The 13,922-nt window shown below is 32.5% G+C and overlaps 3 protein-coding genes across 4 annotated transcripts; 2 read left to right on the top strand and 1 right to left on the bottom strand.

Moving 5' to 3' along the window:
* Window positions 1-2,369: 2,369 nt before the first annotated feature.
* LOC125591518 lies at window positions 2,370-3,309 on the top strand. Its single transcript, XM_048765903.1, has one exon. It carries the CDS (start codon window positions 2,624-2,626, stop codon window positions 3,071-3,073), a length of 450 nt encoding a protein of 149 aa, XP_048621860.1. The 5' UTR covers window positions 2,370-2,623; the 3' UTR covers window positions 3,074-3,309.
* A 1,310-nt stretch (window positions 3,310-4,619) lies between these two features.
* LOC125591519 (RING-H2 finger protein ATL48-like) lies at window positions 4,620-5,827 on the bottom strand. Its single transcript, XM_048765904.1, has 2 exons — window positions 5,584-5,827; window positions 4,620-5,046 (listed from the first exon to the last, which is right to left on the bottom strand). The coding sequence occupies exons 1-2, from the start codon at window positions 5,657-5,659 to the stop codon at window positions 4,877-4,879; spliced, it is 246 nt and encodes an 81-aa protein (XP_048621861.1). The 5' UTR covers window positions 5,660-5,827; the 3' UTR covers window positions 4,620-4,876.
* A 2,721-nt stretch (window positions 5,828-8,548) lies between these two features.
* Window positions 8,549-10,167, top strand: LOC125591520. Of its 2 annotated transcripts, none has more exons than XM_048765905.1 (3): window positions 8,549-8,819; window positions 8,909-8,978; window positions 9,066-10,167. In XM_048765905.1, the coding sequence occupies exons 1-3, from the start codon at window positions 8,742-8,744 to the stop codon at window positions 9,863-9,865; spliced, it is 948 nt and encodes a 315-aa protein (XP_048621862.1). In that variant the 5' UTR covers window positions 8,549-8,741; the 3' UTR covers window positions 9,866-10,167. The 2 variants fall into 2 exon arrangements, with proteins under 2 accessions (XP_048621862.1, XP_048621863.1); XM_048765906.1 differs by having other exon boundaries at window positions 8,550-8,819; window positions 8,912-8,978.
* The last annotated feature ends 3,755 nt before the right edge of the window (window positions 10,168-13,922 follow it).

A 13,922-nucleotide genomic window follows, 5' to 3' on the forward strand; every position in this document is an offset into this window, starting at 1 on the left:
CCCGGGTTATTGAGATATAAACACCAACATTTATACTACTAAGCTAACTGATACCTTTGTACATTGATGGCCGAACCTAATATATATTTATGAAGGTCGGAAGCCCTTGCTTCTTCGGCTTCCTCTGAGGGTCGGACCTACAAGTGTGTTATGGATTTCATTTTTAAATGAGATTCATCACGTTATATGAAAAAAAGCTTAAGTTTGCAACAATTATGGTTTTCCTATATTGTAAACTGTTGTAGTTTAATATGAGTTTTTTTCATCATTGTCTCAAACAAGTCTGAGTTACAGAGTTGCGCCGTGTGTATGTTCGTAATCTATTTTTTCACCGGTGAACTCTTCATGTCTCCATCTTAAATCGTTTGATCATAAATGTTCCTGATTTGTAGCCCTTCTGTAAACCATATATATATGATTCTTATCTTTGATGAACCCAATCTGCATTTCCACAAAACTCATTGATTCCTCTTAGCTTTAACCATCTTCTAGAAAATGTTTCTCTCTGCCTCTCCAGTTCGTCAAACCGGCGTCCCGGCGTCCGTCACTCAACCTTCGAGTCTCTCCGTCTTGGTCTTAGTAGTCAGAGCATAGCCTCTGGCTTCCTCCGCTTCTGGGATTCCCTGAACTTCAAGAAAGACAAGGAGTTTGTGGGAATCACGGTTCTTTTCCTCGATGAAAAGGTAAGTTAATCTTCGATCTATCACACTTATTTAACATAATTGTTTTATTATTTCCTGATTCTTTGTTGAATAATACTATTTGCAGATTCCGTGATTCATGGGTTTACTCCCGTCGGACGTGCTAATCATTACATGCCATCTTTGAAAGCAGATTCCATTGTGAAAGTCGATCGTTTTGAGGTTGCTAGGTGCTCCAAGTGATTGCGAACACAAACCTAAAAATTGGTAAACATAGCATATTTGGCAGCTCCAAGCAAGATTACAATCAGGCAAATTCAAGTGGAATGACATACCAACAACTGAAACTGGTAATTAGTCAACAACTTATCCCATATTTTCCTTATCTGAAAAAATCTACTGTGTTTCTGATCTATTTTTTCATCTACGCAACTTTAGCCTCTGTCATGGATAGCTCTCTCCCAAGAATTGCATTGACTATGGTTTCTGGGAAGAAAAAGATCTTGCTCCTGAAAAAAGACCGTGACAACCCTGTTGTAAGATTTTAGTTTGTGCAGAACAAAAAACCTTGATTTATTTTCTATTTAGTATAGTGATAGTTGTTGACAATCATTAGTTATTTGCCAATATGTTTTTTATGCGGCATTTCAGAACTCTCCATTCCAAGCGGAACAGCAGATGGAAGCTAATTTTTCTGGAAGCTCCTCGACTTCAAGACAGAATCAGAAGATAGATGTTGGTGGGAGGTTAATCAAGGGAATACTTCAGAGAAGTGAGACGGTCTGGCCAGACTTCATCTTTTGTACAGACTGAGCAAAGAGTGGAACCCACAAAACACGAGAGAAGAAAAAACAAAACAAGAAATTAACATATTCAGATCTTCTCTCTTGCATGTCTAACATCTGGCGCCGACGAAACTCAACACCCACGGCAGACGAAGCTGATGCAAGTAAACCTCTCATTAATCATGCTTAAAATCAATCTACGCTTTTCAATCTCACAAACTAATAAACAATTTTACCTACATGAATCGGGAAATTAGTGCCCACATTCCCGACATAGAGAAAAAAAAGAGTTGAAGTCATTACAGTTTTTTCAGTATTAGACTAAACCACATATTCAAGGCCCACTTATTTTCAAATCCTAACATTTTAAATCCAAATTTATTATCTTTTTCCATGCACTATTTGATTTATATACAAACAACTACCTAAGTAAACACTAACAAGTTCCATCACCCTCAACTTTGAACATATAAGATATAAAAATATCAATATATGACTTTGTCGTTCATTCTTATATTAAACTCATCAACTTATGTAATATCCAAAGTCCCATCAATCACATTATAGACAAAAAAACAATAAAATCTCGTAAACAAAACTATACAATACACCTATAATGTAATCGGCTCCGCCCTTGCACCTAGTTAAAATTAAGGAGAGGAGAGAGTTCTGTCTCTACGAACTATCAAACATCGGTTTTGACTATGCTTTATGAAATGTAGTTTTAAATTTAATAATTAAAAAGGTGAAATGAAAAACACGGTTTGGATTTTCTTTTTTTAGTTTGAAAAAAGTCAGTGTTATGAAAAATTATGTTCACAAATATATTTGCAATTTAAATATGAAAACTAAATAAATAATTATGAAAACTAAAAGTGTCATTTTCTTAATTAACGACTATCATCTGATTGTTTCTTTGATTGGTATGATTTGTTCTATTTGACTCTGTTGATATAATCTTATCGTTTATTTGATTTATTGGGTAAGTTGCTAAAATTCACAATATTAATTATTTTCTGTTTAGACAAAATATTTATAAACATGTGACTTGCTAGAAAAGTATCCTGTTTGTGACATAATTAATAGCTAAAATATTTATAAAATATATATAAACAATGGTTTTTATTACAGGACAATGCCGTATTTGGCTTATATATACGACCAAAACCTTTTCAACTCTGTTTCGACCCTTTTGGTATGGAAGTTCTGCGAGCAGTTCCCGAGCCAGAGACTACCTCCGATCCGCTTCTCGGTAACTCACCTTGCTGTTCCTGCCTCGCCGTGGGTTCCTCCTGGTGGCAGCGGAAGTCGATTGATTTACACAGCAACCACCATCACGAGCCACGGTGGTGGATACGTGCGATTCTGAAGATCCGAGAGTGGTCGGAGATCGTAGCTGGGCCACGGTGGAAGACTTTCATCCGTCAGTTTAACCGCGATCAACGCCGTGGCCGCGCCTGGGACAACAGCGCCAGACATAAGTACGATACTTCGAGTTATAAATTGAATTTTAAGGATGAAGGCGAGGACGAAGAGGACGATGAAGCTGGATTCGGAGGGTATCGGAGCTTCTCTATGCGCTACGCTTCTGTTCCGGTTGTTTTTGGAAAACCTCCGGCTGTTATCAGCGTTGACTCCGTGAAATAATATGAATCTCTTAGGGCATGTTCTGTGTTGTTAAGTTTGTGGCGGCCGCGTTGAAAAAGTCTCTTGCGTCATGAGTTTGGCGTTTCCTTTGTTGATTTCTAGACGTCAAGTTTGTTTTGGTTTGTCCGTTGAAAGTTATGCCTCCTTTTATGTATCACGTGAATGTATAACGAGGGTCTAGTATTTTCCATTGTGTAAGTTTTATTTTTATCCACGGATGATTTGTTTTATCGTTAGATATATCATATTATTAAAAGTTTGTAGCAAGAACACATGAATAAATGAGCAAGTGTATTTCCAACTCCAATCTATATTTTACTCCAAAACTGAAAAAATTGAGCGAGAAATGGAGCGATGAACAAAAAATAAAAACATTACTCTATAAATAAAGTAATGCTTTTATTTTTCTGTTCATTACTCTATTTTTCACTCCATTTTTTTTTTAATTTTGAAGTAAAATATAGAGTGGAATCAGAAATGTCCTAATAAACATGGTCTATGTTTGTTACAAACTTATGTTTTCCGTTAGTTTTCCGGGGTTGTGTAGCTAATGTTTTTGCTTAAATTCTTTTGTTACCAATATTAATTTATGTATTTCTGTAACAAATGTCAACATTTTTATCAAAAAAGAAAACATAATATGTGCTTTCATTTTCTCATTTTTGTATTTGTTCATGATTGAATTGATTAAAAAGAAATAATCCGCAAAACCATGTTACAATTCGAATACGAGATTCCTAGAAAGGAAGCGCTTTAGCATCCGAGGAGTAGACCAGAGTCATGGAGAAAGAAGAGGTGCTGGAGCTGTGGGAAAGGAGTAAGAGATGGCTGTGTTGGTGTTGAAAATATGAGTTCGGAGTAAGGTTGAGGACTTTTGGATTGAAAACTAAGTAGAGGATACCCAGGAAGACGATGGTAAGAGCAAGAGCAGAGATAACCAATCACAATACAGAGATTACAGAGCTCGAAGATGGATTATTCTGATTCAAACGAGTTACTATTGCTGCGGATGAAGATTAGATGAAAGAGCTTCTGTTCCATAGATTTCAGACAAAGTAATCCAACGCATTTTGGTGTTTGAAAGAAGAAGCAGTTTTGAGTTTAGCTCAGTGATCAGTCTATCTAAAATATATAGTCATGAGAGATTTCACACATCATGAGACGTGGTTCAAAACTGTTTCATTTGAAAAGCTTCCCATTGTCCCTCTTTATGTGTGGGTGACATGATTATTAGCTAAACCATAATCATTATTCTTGGCTAAAAACCATAATTGTGATTATAGTTTCGCATTTAGAGGATCAAGAAGCGTAAAACGCTGGAAAAACAAGAATATTACGAATAAACATGATCTATGGAAAACAAAACTCTATTAGGCTCCCCGTTCTCATTCAATACAATGTCCTTGAAATCATTTGATATGGCTTGCCTTTTAATTCATAATCTTTCATTACCAACTCGTTTTCTTTATAGAACTTGAAAGTAGAGTCTATGAAGATAAGTTTGTGATGATTCATTGTCCCATTGTTTCACAAAGGAGCTTTCAAGAAGTCGAAACTCAAGCATATAGATTTGGATAGATAATAAGAGTAAAGATGGGTTTCTGAAAATTCCCTCAGAATCAATATAATCAAATTGATCAAGAAACAAAACAGCTTTCTTAGTTCAGAATTATTCAAACTCATTTGATGTGTAACCCTTGCAAGTTGTAAATCCTAACAAGAAGGAAGACTTCTCTGACGCTCAAAAAGAGAAGCACATACCTCTTCTTCCCGGAGTGTCATCATCTCACAAGTAGCAGCAGCTCATTTCTTCCAGGGATTGTCACCGTAGTAGTAAGCGGTTCCAACCATCAACGCGACAGTGGCACCTTGGACGACCACTCTAGCTCTCATCAAAACCTGACCCAACTGAGAATTTCCTCTTCTGAAACTAATCAGCCCAGCCGTCAGCACTCCCGCAGTCGCAAGTGCACCTGCAATGCGTATCATCCACAAGAAGTGATCAGTTTTTAAGCAAGGAAACAAAAAAGTGGAGACCATAATAAACAAATAAATGTTCAAACTTTAGAAACCCTCAAATAATTTAAAAAGCCTTATGAAGAGCGAGCTAGTATCTCATCCCACATAGACAAACCGGCCTATAGGGGATATAGTGGAAGCATGCCTTTGATTGAAACATTGAAAGAACAAGTCTTTATAATTGGATAAAACATGGAATTGCTAGATGAGGTCCAAGTGAGAGAGTAATTGATATCATAAACGAAGTTGTTTTGAAGTTCCAAGAACAATTTCTTTACATATATTAGGAATAAGAGTTTTATACAATGTGAAACTTGAGCATCTCTAAAGCAATAGAAAGAAACTACGGTACAATATATAAAAGAGAACAAGTTCATGTGTACAAAGATCGGACATATGTAGGAATCAGAAACCCTCTATAGCAGGATTCGAAAAGAAATGTTCGATTTGGCAAACGAGATCGAAAGAGAGATGTGAAAGGGAAGACAAACCGAGAGGAACGAGAGGATTCCTGACACGCTTCTTCTCCTGGAACAGATCTTCCATGTCTGGTTCTATCCCACTCATCTTCTTTCTCGGTTAGGAGAGGAATCAATCAATGCAAAATAAGGAGGAGAAGGAAAACGAAATTAGAGCGTAAAGATCAGTCACGCGTGTCTTGTTCTTCGCCAGAGGAGGGAACGAGTATGAAATGGGTCGGGTTGATGGACTTGAAAGGGTCCGAATGATTTGGAAAAAAAGTCCACTGGGCTCGCTTCCATTAATACCCAAATGATTTGGAAAATTAACATCTCGTGATTCTGGTATAATCGATAGCTTGACATCTACTAACTAACTAGGATAAGACCCGCGCCTTGCGCGGGATTAAGTTATTATTTTTATTATATTTTGGAGAATAAAACAATAGTTTGGCTTCATTTGGATTACGGGTGTTCAACCCGGATATCGGGTTAGTTTCGGTTCGGTTCAGTTTTTTTCGGTATTTGGTTAGTAAAATATAACTACTATTCTAAATCAATATTTACTTTGACTTTAGTCTTTCACATACTTTTGAAAGATTTCAACTGGACGACTAAATTGATCAGCCAATCTTGTTGCTTTAAATCATTAGTGTTTATATATATATATTATTTAGTTTGAATATTTATTAAATAAAAATTCATATGCGTTATATTTTATGATCATTTGTAACTTATTATAACAAAAAAATAATCTATTGATCACAAAATTTTCAGAGTGGGAATATTCAAATTTCTAATAATATATAGACATTTTGAAAAATTCAAATATAACATATAAGAAAAAATATAAATGTTTTTATTATATATTTAATGTGATTTTTTAATATCTTTCAATAATATAAAATTAAAAAAAAGAACTAAGACACAAAAATTGTTATCAAATATTTATTATTCATAATAATTAATTTTCATATATACGTTAATCATATTAGGTAATTTCGTAGCTTCTAATTAAGGAAAGTGCAAAAACAATTTTGGTAGATTATTTATCAATTAGATAGTTAGTTTAATAAAAAATATAATGTAAGTCAAGATGGACCAACCTATTTTTCTAAGAATAGTATATTTTATATAGTCATTTATTAAATGAGAATTTATAATCATACAGTTCTATGATCATTCATATCATTTTATAACTGAATATTTAAATAATCGATAACAAAAATTTCAATGTGAAATCTTTAATAAGTTTATAATTTATAAATGTTTTTGAAAATTCATTGAAAGTTTTAATATTAAAATATTTATGTAATCTTATGGTATATAGTATAATCTATATATATATATAAATATATATGTTTTATTATTAAATGATATTTTTTACTCATATGGTTTTAAAATAATGTGTATCTTCTTATAATATTAAATAAAAGTTCATATTAATACAATTTTATGATCATTTGTAATTTATTATGACAAAAAAATAATCTATTGATCACAAAATTTTCAGAGTGGGGATATTCAAATTTCTAATAATTTATAGACGTTTTGAAAAATTCATAATATAACATATAAGAAAAATTATAAATGTTTTTATTATATATTTAATGTGATTTTTAAATATATTTTAATAATATAAAATTAAAAAAAGAACTAAGATACAAAAATTGTTATCAAATATTTATTATTCATTATAATTAATTTTCACATATACGTTAATCATATTAGGTAATTTCGTAGCTTTTATTTAAGGAAAGTGCAAAATATTTTTTGGTACGTTATTTATCAATTCGATAGTTAGTTTAATAAAAAGTGTAATATAAGTTAAGATGAACCAACCTATTTTTCTAAGAATAGTATATTTTGTATAGTTATTTATTAAATAAGAATTTATAATCATACAGTTCTATGATCGTTCATATCGTTTTATAACAAAATATTTAAATCATCGATAACAAAATTTTCAATCTGAAATCTTTAATAAATTTATAATTTATAAATGTTCTTGAAAATTCATTGAAAGTTTTAATATTAAAATATTTATGTAATCTTATGGTATATAGTGTTTAATATATATATATATATATATATATATATTTATTTTATTATTAAATGATATTTTTTACTCATATGGTTTTAAAATCATGTGTATCTTCTTATAATAAAAATGTTAAACCAATTGATCATTAATTTTTAACATAATAATTTTAATAGTTTTAGTCATTTATTGTCGTTTTTAAAAATTCAAAATATAACATATACGAAAAAATCTAAATTTTATTTTTATAGCTAATTTGATTGTTTAATTTATTTTAATAATATAAAATTAAACAAAAAATGATGGAGGAGATATACATTGTTATCAAATCTTTATTATTAAACTCATTAATTGTCATATATATATTAGTCATTTATGGTAATTCCGTAGGTTTTATTTAAGGAAAGAAAATATCATATCATATCATTATATCATATAGTTTGACCAACTTATGTATCTAACAACATATAAAAATCAAATGTGGACCTACTTATTTTTCAATTAAATGTAATTGACTACCTAATTGAGTGCCACCTATGCATTGGGGTCTCTTTTAATTAATACAAAATTGAGGTTACATCTTTTCAAATGTTCCTCGATTAATATATAAGGGATAATTATATTCTGATATTTCTTTCTAGTCGCAGACATGCTTCATGTCGCCAAAATTAGAAAAAAATTGTGTTTGGTCGGAAACTGTAAATACTTTTTTGACTTTTAATCTCCGTTGCTCGACAGAAAGCGAAAATATCTGTTGCAGATTTGTAACTAGGAGAAACATCTAGAAACTCTCTCTCTGTTTGTTTTTCCACTCTCTGATTATGTGTGAATCATATGAACTTTCCTCACGTGTATAAGTCCATCATACGTCACTCACACGTATGAGATCCTTAGGATTACAAAACAGCCCCTCTCTTGGAGCGTGTACAAAAGTCAAATACAGGGGTATTATCGGCACGAGAAAGTTATGAGCGGAGACGAGGAGTTTCCGTTATCTCTCTCTCCTCTCTTTCTCTCCTCAGACACAACAAACAAACAAACAAAAGAAAGACAAATAAAAAAACCGCACGACGAATCTGATTAGGGTTTTTGAGAATCTGTAGAGCTTTTTGTGTGTTTGAATTTGCGATATTGGAATCAGCTGCAAGAGATGATATCTGATTCGATCACGAACGCATCTGCTTCTGCAGCCCCAAGCGCGAGGGATATGATGGGGAAGAAGAAAAGGGTAATAATTGTTTTGATCAATTCTCTCATTCATTTCTCTCAATTCGATTCCTTTTTGTGGGGTTGGTTTCTCATTGCATTGGGTCGCAGCAGACGAACAGGGCGGCGAAATTGAAACAGAGCAAGCTAGGTCTCCGCCGTGAGCAGTGGCTTTCTCAAGGTAATGATCCTTAATGATCCAATAATCTTTTGTGTTCAATTTGGGATGTGGAATTAGTGTATATTTGATTTTGGGTCTTCCCATCAGTTGCGATGATCAACAAAGGGGATAAGGAGGAGACTGGTCCCAATCGAAAAACCGGAATTGAAAAAGTTGTTCACAGAGATCTTCCCGTTGAGAAGTTAGATGGCCAGCGTGGAGAAGAAGAAGCACATCATCACGAGAGCTTTGTAGAGTCGCTTTCGAACAGCCCCAACAGCATCCTGACTAGTATCAACTCAATCCCCAATTTCTGCAGCGGAAGTAGCAGTGGGAGTGGTGGCTCTTGCTCTGGTAATATAACAGAGGATGAGGATGCTGCTGATGGCGGTTGTTTGGATGACTGGGAGGCTTTTGCTGACGCTTTAGCAGCTGATGAACAAAAGAAGCACGACAAGGAGAATCCTCCCGAAGAGCAATCAGCTTCTCTTAGGGATTCAGTCAGTGGATCCAATGTGGCTGTAAGGGATGTGAAGCCAATGTCAAGGAAGCAAAAGAGCAACCAGGCGTGGAGGGCAGACGATAAGCTCCGTCCTCAGGGTCTGCCTAATTTGGGAAAGCAGCGTAGCTTTCCGGTCATGAACTTGCATTTTAGTTCTGAGGCAGTGCCATCTTCATGCCCCATTTGCTACGAAGATCTGGACTTGACAGATTCTAATTTCCTGCCGTGCCCTTGCGGATTCCGGCTCTGTCTTTTCTGCCACAAGACGATCTGCGATGGAGATGGGCGTTGTCCAGGTTGCAGGAAGCCATATGAAAAGAACACAGTCAAGGTTGAGACCAGTGTTCAAAATGGTGGTCTGACTATTCGGCTTGCTCGTTCCTCTAGCATGTTTTGCAGGTCATGAAGTAAAGAGGATGTGTCTTTTCTCAAACTGTGTCTGTTTGTCTTTTCTCTCACTTCGTCTTTTCTTTCCCTCGCATGTTCTATGTTTTTTTACATGTCTTTAAAAACTCTTTAGATATGGGTATAGGATTTGTCTTTTGGCACCTAAGAACTATGATCTGTGTTCTTCTATGTCAGTGACTCTTCTTCGTCTCGTCTAAAACATGTGTGGTGGTGGTGATGTAGAGTGGTGTGTGTGAGTACATAAAGTGGTACACGAACTTCAAATACATAAAGTTGCAATATGTCTCTTTTCCCTTGCCTCTTCGAACCTTGCGTATCTGTAATATTCTAAAGGTTTTATACCTTCTGGTGTCTTATTAGAATGGACCACGAATGTTATATTTTTTTCTGCTTGATTCTCTGTTGAGAGACGGAAACACAGCAAAATTGAAGATTATTTTGCGATTGTTTTGGTCCGGTTTTGTTGATTTACGCCCACTTTTGCAGTATGTTATGCATCCTTGAATTGATTGTACCAGTGCAGGATTCTGATGGAACGCGAATCTGGCAGGAACTTTTTGGTAATATGAAACCTTACTTACTTTACTTGAGTTTAGGAAAACATACATTCACTTGAGCCAAGCTTTCATCAATGAAACTAGCATCAGAAAGGAAAATTGAAGTTCTATGGGTTGAGTTTTGTTCGCTTCTTTAAATTATTGTACCAGCTAGAACTTGGAGCTTTCAGAGGTTAGCATTGCTATAACCAATTTGTATTAACCTCCGTCTCCTTTCTGAATAATTGTTTGGTTCTCAATGCCAAAACCCAAAAGTGCCTCTCTACCAATCTTTGGGCAGTCTTATTGAGAAAGTGAGATCCTTTGTTTAGTCCTTACATTTGTTTGAGGAGTCGTCATAATTTCCTCCCTCTGTCTGATTCTTGTATATGCGGTTTAGAAGTCATATGGTATGTAGGTTGATGTGGCTGGTCAGTGTAAGAACCTGTGTGTTCACTGATAAAGATAAATATGTATTCGATGAAAAAAAAAATTGTTTGGTTCTCACTATATACTAGATGGCTCTTTCATGCTCATTCACAAATATAAATATTGTATAAGTAATCAAATTGTAATAATTGATTAAATTTCACTTTCATTTATTTAAAACACATTATAATCTATATATTGTAATGTTTTTTTTATCTAAGTTAGATAAGTAGGTTTAGATATAGTAATTTAGATCTCCATTTATTTGTTTTTGTATATTGGGGATTGCATCCATTATTTTCAACTAAATCATAATTTTTCATTATAATTAAATTGAGATAAAAAGTTTTAATTTCCTTTAATTATGTTTATCTTTGTAGATTTGTAAATACACTTTTATAAAATTATGTACAGTTGGATATGTGTTATTTTAGAAATAAAGTGTTGTTGGGTTTTAAGTTGCATGCATATATAACCATAGATATCCTGAAATTACATGCACATATATGGATATTATTTTTTTACATATTGAATTACAACAAATCCTAAAATATAATTGTTTTAAGTTTTCGTTAGGATATATATTATCAATGTATTCGTTTCATTTAATTTAATTTTCCGTCTTATATTTGTAAGTGTATACACTAAAAAATATGTTTAATTTGATATATATATATATATATATATATATTAATTTGATATATATATTTTTGGACTAAATTTAAGAGAGAAAATATTGATGTTCGGATCACTCCAGAGTCACACAATAAGTTTTTTTTATTCTTTCAGTTTGCAATGTTCGGTTCATATCACTTTGAATATTTTTAATTAGTTATTTGATATTAAGATAAAGTGTTAAAAACAACTTTGATAGAGACTAAACATGATATCAAACTAACACATTATATTAAAATAATTTAATTTAATCAAGAATGACTCAAAACTTGATTTTGAATATAAAAATGTACCCCAAATTCAATCAAATGCAAAAATAATTCAAAAAGTTAGTGAAATTACAGCAACCTCTTTATGACCAAACAAAAAACACATGTATTGAGTTTTACCATTACAACTCACCGTGTGAGGATACTTACAAGTTTTAACATGTATTGAGCTTTGTAAGTCTTCTCGTTCAATAGATCTTCAAAATAATTAAAAAAATTATAAAAAAAATTATTTTGATGGAAAAAAAATTGAAATCAAGTAATAATAAACATTTCTAAATTATGTAAATTTAGTTTTACTAAAATTGAATTATTTTCAACAGAGATGAGTGAATGTAGATTAACTCATGATAGTCATTGGTTTAGGGTTTGGTAACATATGTTATATTATTGTTGGTATTTTTAGGGTTAGATTTGGAAATCTTATCTTTCTTTTTTCTAAATTTTTTTTTGACATATATATGTTTAGTGAATATCTAATAACTTGATTTAAACACTTTATAAGTATCTTAAAAGTTTAAAGATGTGTCTTTGCTTAGTTATTTGATTATAGGGTCTTGAAGACTCTGAGAAAACTTTTGTTTAGGGTTTAGTAACATATGTTATAGTAATGTTTGTATTTAGGGTTAGATTTTGGAATCTTAACTTTTTTAGAAAAAAAATAACTTTCATGTGTTTAGTTTTGTGTATATTTAACACTTTATAAGTTGATTTTAAGTTTATTGAATTTTTATTTGCTGTTTAGTTAGTTATTTGATTAGGTTATGGTTGAAAGACTTCTGATATTTTCCCGCTTAAATTTTAGTACAATTTAGGTTTCCCGCCTAAATTTTAGTAGAATTTAGGTTTCACGCCTAAAACGAAGTATTCCAGAAGTCTTCTCACGTATTTGATTTTAGAGTATATAAAACTTCCCAAGAAGGCTTCTAGAAGAGTTTACAAGAAGATTTCCAGAAGGTATCGAAAATATTTAACATAATTGGAATTTTTGTCTCCATATATTAAACTTTTTTACACATTCTCTTTCTTCCTCTCAAATGGTTACAACAAAAAATGTAATGTTTCTCACTCTAAAACTCTCCAACCTCTCTCTAATCTCTTTGAACATCAAAACACCAAACTTTGAATCCATTTCTCATTTATTTTTTATGTCTTCTCACTAATTTATCTTCCTTTTGCAGGTTTTTTATTAAATAGTTCACATCTTTCACTCCTTCAAAGGTAGATCTATAAATTTTGGATATGTATTATTGTGTGTTTTTATATATTAGATTCTAAACACTATAGATTCAACCTAATTTGACTGTTTTGTTTATTATTTAAGCATAAAATTATATTTTGAAGTTTTTCTTTGTTTTGAAGCCATTTGAATGTTTTTGAATTTGCAGGTTTTTCAGATCTAAGATAGACTTTGAAAGACTTCTCAGAAGTTTCTTCGAAAGACTTCTAGGCAAGTCTTCTAATGCATTTTATGCTCGAAGACTTCCCACGAAGTTTTCAGGAAGTCTTCTGAAGTCTTTTGCCCAAAGTGGTACAAATTTTAGATATGTGTTTTGTGTGTTTTACATATTAGAATCTAAAAAGTTATAGATTCAACTCACCCAACCTAATATGACTGTTTTTTATTATTAAGCATAAACAATATTTTTGAAGTTTCCTCTCTTTTTTAGATATTTGAATGCTTTTGACTATGCAAATTTTTCAGACCGGAAGACTTCTCAGAAGACTCTTGGAAGACTCTTGGATTTCTAAAGCATTCTAAAACTCTTGGAAGACTCTCGGATTTCTAAAGACTCTTGGAAGACGTCCAGCGAAGTATTCAGGAAGTCTTCCAAAGTTTTCTGCCCAAAGTTGTACAAATTTTGGATATATATTTTGTGTGTGTTTATATTTTCGATTCTAAAAAGTTATAGATTCAACCTAATGTGATTGTTTTGTTTTTATTTAAGCATAAAACAATATTTTTGAACATTTCTCTGTTCTGAAGTCATTTGAATGCTTTTGAATATGTAAATTTTTTCAGATATGAGTCAGAGTTTAGAAGACTTCTCAGAAGACTCTCGGAAGACTCTTGGAAGACTTTTAGGGAAGTTTTCTAATTTATTTTATGCTAGAAGACTTCCCACGAAGTCTTCGGAAGTCTTTT

Source organism: Brassica napus, chromosome C8 (assembly GCF_020379485.1).
Source record: "Brassica napus cultivar Da-Ae chromosome C8, Da-Ae, whole genome shotgun sequence".
Taxonomy (NCBI): Eukaryota; Viridiplantae; Streptophyta; class Magnoliopsida; order Brassicales; family Brassicaceae; genus Brassica; species Brassica napus.